Source organism: Octopus bimaculoides, chromosome 13 (genome assembly GCF_001194135.2).
Source record: "Octopus bimaculoides isolate UCB-OBI-ISO-001 chromosome 13, ASM119413v2, whole genome shotgun sequence".
Taxonomy (NCBI): domain Eukaryota; kingdom Metazoa; phylum Mollusca; class Cephalopoda; order Octopoda; family Octopodidae; genus Octopus; species Octopus bimaculoides.
Genome location: NC_068993.1, coordinates 53,254,377 through 53,261,304, shown reverse-complemented (window position 1 = coordinate 53,261,304; position 6,928 = coordinate 53,254,377). Strand labels below are relative to the sequence as shown.

The window sequence follows — 6,928 nt, the reverse complement described above, 5'->3', positions numbered from 1 at the left end:
GCAAAACATGTAAACAAAGTAAATAAAACACAGTAAATAATTTTTTTTTTTTTTGTTGAATCTTCCCCATCTTACTCTTAAAACGTCGTTTTACGTTCTTCCAGGGTGTATTTTGGTGTCTTATCTATTTCAGTAATCCCATTGTACGCACTCCAACACTCAGAATATATAGTCGTCCCTGGTTTGATAAATTCTTTAATAAGTGGTAGAAGTTTCAGAAGAACGGTCTAAAGAGTAAAATCCTATTTTTATCCTCTCTATCCCATCCTCCGTTGTATTTGCACATCATAGATTCATCTGTTTCTACGATGTGCCCAAGTCTACCAATTTGGTAGGGGTTACGCAAAAGGTAATTACTTGTAATGTCCCTCATGAACTGATGCTAGGATCGACTAGCTAGCGCGAGTGCGCGCACCGGGACCACTCTTCTTGAATAGTACCAACATTTTTTCACTCTTGAAGTGCTGATGTTTGCTTTATTGCTTTCTCATATATTTCGTACGATTTTCAACAGAGAGAATTTATCAAAATAGAAAACAAATGAAGTTTGAAGTTTAAAAATAATAGGATCGACCACTCACGACTAGCTAGCGCGGACACGCGACTGCGCGTTCGGGACCACTCTGCTTTAGTAGTACCCTTATACTCTGTGTGTTTTCAAACTCATGGATATAGGTGTCAAATTTGTTCCAATAATTTTCGAGTGATAGATAGATAGAGAGAGACAGACAGACAGATAGCTCGCTCCGGCCAGTCATAGTATTAGCTGTCAGTAGCCAAAGAATCAACTCAAACCAGCAGTAACGTTCCTTGTCAGATTTTTCTACTTTCACTTCTGACAGCTAATACCATGACAGTGCCCACATTTTATCTTTTATCTTGTTACTTGTTTCAATCAATAGATTGTCGCTATGCTGGTGCACCACCTTCAGTAATTTTTAGTCTAATGAATCTACCCCAGTACTTTTTTTAAAGCTTGGTGCTTATTCTTTTGATCTCTCGTGCCGAACTGCTAATTTGCGACAACGTAAACAGACCAACGCCGGTTGTCAAGCGTTGAAGGACAATCACACACACATACGACGGGTTTTTTTTCTTTGTTTCCCTCCTACAAGGTTTTAGTCGGCACACAGAAAATGCCGATTAGATGTAAACAAAACCATCTGCTTCAGTTAACAGTTAGTTATTCACATCAAAACGAAAGATAGCCGGATTGCCTGTCTTTAGGGGACATACGAAATTCTGTTTCCAAATATCAGGGTATATATATCCCTATTGAATGAGAGGCTAAGGTGGGCAGCTGATTGGGGTGGAAGGAGAAAGATTTGGAGGTGATTGGTCAAAGTCTGGGGTGTGAAAATAGAATCAAATCTGACAATGAAAGTGGAAGCTCTCTCCATGAGTGTACAGCTTATAATGCCATTATTGTATGGAAGAGAAAGATAACACCTCAATATTGGATATTCTTTTGGCATGGAACAAAAAAAAAAGGATCAGTTGCAGTTTGGAAGACTTGTAAGCTTGAGGGCTGTGTGATGCATGATGGCATAATATGCACACCAGATAGTGATTTTATGCAAAAGGCACCATTGTGTGAACCCCACCAGCAGCTTTGGTGGGCAAATGAAATTCTCCAGGCATTGTAAGTCTTGTTTTTCTGTCCAAACAGCTGCAGTGCAGCGATGAGTAAACCACTTAGAGTATTTAGGACATTGATATTTTGTTGTGTGGAGATGTTAAGGGACCTGCCTAAAGGGATAGTTTCATTAACCTGCTGAGCTGTTTTTACCAAGGATATATTTCATATACAGTATTTATGATTTATGTATTTAGTTGCTTTTTTAACCTTCAAGCTGTTTCTCCTTGTCATCATCATCATCATCCACCACTACTTCTGTCAAGAATGCTTTTATTTAAACACCAAAACTAAAAGATAAGATCATATGCATTGAAATAACAACGTAAATGAAGTTACGATATTTAGTTACAATTTTTTTATTTCCAAAACAAAATGATTACATTGTACAATAGCGTATGGCCTCTGGAGTGTCTACTAAAATAAGTCGTCCAGGCTCATGAATGACATCCACAATGTAAGCTTTGAGAGGTGAGTTTACATCATCCTGAAAATGAGATTGGCAGTGCTTTTAGACATTCTGTATCTTTAGGAGATTTCTATGGAAAGCCCTCAGTATTTTTATATTCAGTTTAGCATTGAAAATATATTAGCAAATCTGTCAAATAATGGTTATTTTCCTATTTACTAAAGGATCAATAAATAAACTATTACACTTGTAATATTTGATTCATGAGCTTTCAGACTTGCTATCACTACTTCATGGGGAAAAGAACCAGTAAAAATATACTGGAAAAGGGCACAGAATTGGAGAGCAAAAATATAAAAATTATGTTTTAGACAAAAAGTTCTTTCACAGAAGAAAACAAGTGTAATAGTTTATTTACTAAGCCTTTAGTAAATAAAAGCAATTAGCTGTCGATAATAAGAAAACATCAATTAACATTTCTTGCTCTCTTCCCCTCTTCCACTTTCTCTCCCACTACCCCTATACTTATATATCCAATTAATCTTCATTAAATATTTATGGTCAACTTATCTACTACCACTTGTGAACCTTCCAAAATAGATTCTAGATTTCAACTTTTGATTTCTTACAAATAGTATATGGCTTGAATATAATTTCAGTTGATTAAAAATTATTTTTGGTTTGCTACATTTAGCATATTAGCCTGCTCTTGACTATATTTTCTTCACGTAATACCATTCCTGAGGAAATTTTCCCAAATATTATATGCTACTGATTCCGTTGCAACTAATTTGAGCAATAAGTTCTTACATTTAATTTCCATAAAACTGAACTATGATCATTTCCCTGATATTGTGTAATATTTCTGTTATCATTAACACCTTAATGGTAGTACATTGGCAGAATCATTACAGTATCAGACAAAATGTCTAACAATATTTGTTCTACTACATTACATTCTGAGCTAATCTTTCAATCAAGATCAACAGAAAGCTTGTATCATATAACCAAGAGTAATCTTAAGCAGGTTGGTATCAGACTCAACACCAAAGTAAATATAATATACTATCTTCCAGTGATGGTACTTGTAAGTGGCCACTTGACCAAAAGTCAAAAAAAGCAACTAAATCTACTTCAAATCTCACCTCACCATCTTCAAAATCAGAAAAGAATCATTGGACAATGAAATCTATATCTCTAAAAAAAAGACCAGATGGTCACAACTGGAGTATCTGTAATCCATGCCAATCAGTCAGGATTGGCATGGGGTTAAACTGCAACAGAAACAAATGTGTGTTGCTTGTTATTCCGCTCCAGTTCAAGATGGTAAACTAGAAGAATTGTTAGCATGCTGGACAAAATGCATGGCAGCATTTCTTCTGATTTATGTTCTTTGTTCTAATTTCACTGAGCTCAGCTTTACCTTTCATCCCATTTGGATCAATAAAATAAGTATCAGTTGAGCACAGGGGGCAATGTAACCGACTAGCCCTACTCCAAAGATTTCAGGCCTTATGACTATAGTAGAAAGGATTATTTAACTCCAGGCCAACCTTGATTAAACAAACTTATGATCAAAAGTCTTCCAGCCATGACCATTCTTATAATTTTTCCTAGCAATATTATACCTCAGGATAAATTATCCAATTAATTCTTTTTTTAAGATATGAAGGTAATGGTTTGAGGGAGTTTTGTCTGTTATTTCTAGCAAGCGGGTATACCCTCATTCATTTCAGTGTTTTATTTCTAGTGTCGTGGAGTGCAGAGTTTTTCTCAAATATTATAGATGTTTTCAATCTAGTTTGGATTTTTTGCAATCAAATTTGATTGCGAAGAATTCAAATTTGATGGCAAAGAATCCAAACTAGATCGAAAACATCTATATTTAAGATGCCTCCAGAATTGACAATTAAAACAAAAATATTTTTCAACCAACCTTTTGACCTACAGTTTCTGAATCTTCATTTCCAAGCAAAACAATATTCCATGCTTTGAAGAAATCTCCATGCACGAGAGAACAACGTATAATAACACGGTCAGCCAACACCTAGTCACAAAAGAAAATATATGTTATCACCATTTTTTTTTTTTCACTTTCTTGAAATATGGAGATGAAGGTGAGTGACCTAGTGGCCAGGTTGTTGGGATCATGATCATTAAGTTGCGGGTTCAAGTCTTGGACTGGGTAATATGTTGTGCCTTCAGTAAGACACTTCATCTCATGTTATTCCAGTTCACCCAGCTGAAAGTAAGTACCACTGGTACCAAATGTTTAACCCAACAATGAACTGGTCTCTCAATTAGGATGGGAGAAGTCTTGTTCTTCCAGTATCATCATCATCATCATCATCATCGTTTAACGTCCGCTTTCCATGCTGGCATGGGTTGGACGATTTAACTGAGGACTGGTGAAACCGGATGGCAACACCAGGCTCCAATCTGATTTGGCAGAGTTTCTACAGCTGGATGCCCTTCCTAACGCCAACCACTCAGAGAGTGTAGTGGGTGCTTTTACGTGTCACCCGCACGAAGGCCAGTCAGGCGGTACTGGCAACGGCCACACTCAAAATGGTGTATTTTATGTGCCACCCGCACAAGAGCCAGTCCAGGGGTACTGGCAACGATCTCGCTCGAAAATCCTTACACATGTCATGGGCACAAGTGCCAGAAAGGCGACGCTGGGCACAGGTGCTATCCCGATTTCGCTTTCACTTGCCCCAATAAGTCTTCGTCCAAAAACGTGACTTAAAGTCCAAGGCAGACTTTAAAATATGCAAGAAATACATTTGAATATTTCTTGCACATTACTCTTGAACCAAAACTTGAAAACAGGAAGACATTTTTTTTCTCTATGGCTCAACATCACTTAATGGAAGATTGAAAATGATAACTGGACATTGCGTGTATGATGGTAACACTCATTTGCAACCATCACATAATGTCACGACAAGGAGACACTCACACAAATACATACATGTGTGTGTGTGCCTGCACCTTGGCCATGTCTGTACCGCAATGCAAACTATAAAGGGTACTGCAGTTTCAACTCTAATAATAGTTATATTCATTGTATGCCATCAAATACCTTAAATAGCAAAGCTCTGTGGAATTGGTTACCATATTTGATTGAGCCGATTGAAACAATATTTGAAGCACGTTCATGCTGAATCTGAGAAAGTGGTAGTTCCCAGCTGAAGTTTCCATACTCTTCTCTAGAAACAGCTCCGCCCATCTTGTTTGAAACAAATCTGAAAAATAATTCAATTTAAAGATAGCAAGGCATAACCACATTAACTTTCAAATAAATAATGTCAATCATCTCCCTATACATTTTCCCTGTCATTTTCTCTTTTCATTTGTCAATCAATTAACATCCCCAACTACATACAAATGTATGAGAAGCAGTTATGCCTGTCCTAGATTACTGTAATTTCAATATATCATTACTATACATCTAATGAGCTGACCTGACAACTTTTGCTATTCCAGATTGAAATGGACAGCTGTAACAGCACTTTGAACACACCCTACTAAACACTGCTTGTTGCAGCTGACTAGTTTTCAGAATGCAGTCAGGATGTCTGGAAGCTTTTTATGCAATAAAGTTTTATGTTAAGCTGTGCATAAACACTACATAAACTTATAAATTGCTCTAGACTACTTATAGATTAACTTTTTTACGAGCAGAAGTAACTCAACGAGGGTAGAGAGAAGGTGAGCGACAATGAGAGGTGTAATAGAGAGTCAGAACATCAGAGCTGGTTGAGAAAATTCACAGTTTTCTAGATGAAGACAATAAGCATCAGGTTTGGAGCTGATGTGACAACTTTACACAGAATTATTCCTGAACATTTGAACATGCACAAAATTTGTGCAAAGTTTGTTCCAGAGTATTCAGTGACAAGCATCCAGGTAACCACCTACTTGACAGAGATGGGCATCAAAACTGTCCCTCACCCACTCCCTACAGTCCAGATCTTGCTCCCTGTGAATTCTGGAGAACCTCAGGGGCAATTGTTTTGACCTGTGCAAGCATAGAAAAGTGGATGTTAAAATGATGATAATGAAAGTGTGAATGATAAGTATTAATTTACATACATATAAACGTATCAATAAGTCAGTCTCAAGGTTGTTTGCATCACTTACTTTGCTAATGTAATGATTTGCTCAAGAAAATTGTTCATGTTTGTTAGTTCTTTAGTTATTTCATCCACGTAGCCACCAAGTTCAGGATCTTCTGGTAGGACAAAGTTCTTTTCTTCACATTCTATTACTGTCACTGTAGGTTTGTCTTCACCAGTAGTACTGGTGAATTCTTCCTCTTCCTTGCCCTTCTCAATTCGCTCTTTTGGATTCCGAGACCGCCTAAAAACAAAAAAAGAAAGAAAGAAAAGCCAAAAGAATTTCAGTGTCTATTATTAAATAAGAAGAGAGATATTTCAAAAATAAAGGCACTCTAGGAAAACAGAAGATACAAGGCTTTGTGAGTAGATTTGATCATGTTTGTGTGAGTGCGCATGCAAGTGGTGGTGCTACTGTCTCATCTTCACAGAATGTAATACTCGCAAATAAGTAATGTTGTTTGTTTCCAATCTTCCATGGAAAATATATCTGGCCACTGGAAAATGATACCCTGCTTGGAAATAGATGAAACTGGTACCAGAAAGAGCATCTGATCATAGAAAATCTGCTTCAAGAAATTCTGCCTAACCTATGCAAGCATGAAAACGTGAACCCGAAAACAATAATGATGAAGTTCATTATCAATAATGATGAAGTTCATTATCAATAATGATGAAGTTCATTATCAATAATGATGAAGTTCATTATCAATAATGATGAAGTTCATTATCAATAATGATGAAGTTCATTATCAATAATGA

The 6,928-nt window shown here is 36.7% G+C and overlaps 1 protein-coding gene across 2 annotated transcripts in view; it reads right to left on the bottom strand.

Annotated features, from left to right (window-relative positions):
• Positions 1-1,979: 1,979 nt before the first annotated feature.
• Positions 1,980-6,928, bottom strand: part of LOC106872666 (armadillo repeat-containing protein 3) — a 28,870-nt gene continuing 23,921 nt past the window's right edge. For both annotated transcript variants that reach the window (XM_014919729.2, XM_014919731.2), the window contains exons 19-22: positions 6,192-6,410; positions 5,131-5,293; positions 3,982-4,092; positions 1,980-2,123 (exon numbers count right to left, since the gene is read on the bottom strand). In XM_014919729.2, the coding sequence (XP_014775215.1) occupies positions 2,016-2,123; positions 3,982-4,092; positions 5,131-5,293; positions 6,192-6,410 (601 nt within the window). In that variant the 3' untranslated portion in view covers positions 1,980-2,015. The remainder of the gene's footprint in view (positions 2,124-3,981; positions 4,093-5,130; positions 5,294-6,191; positions 6,411-6,928) is intronic.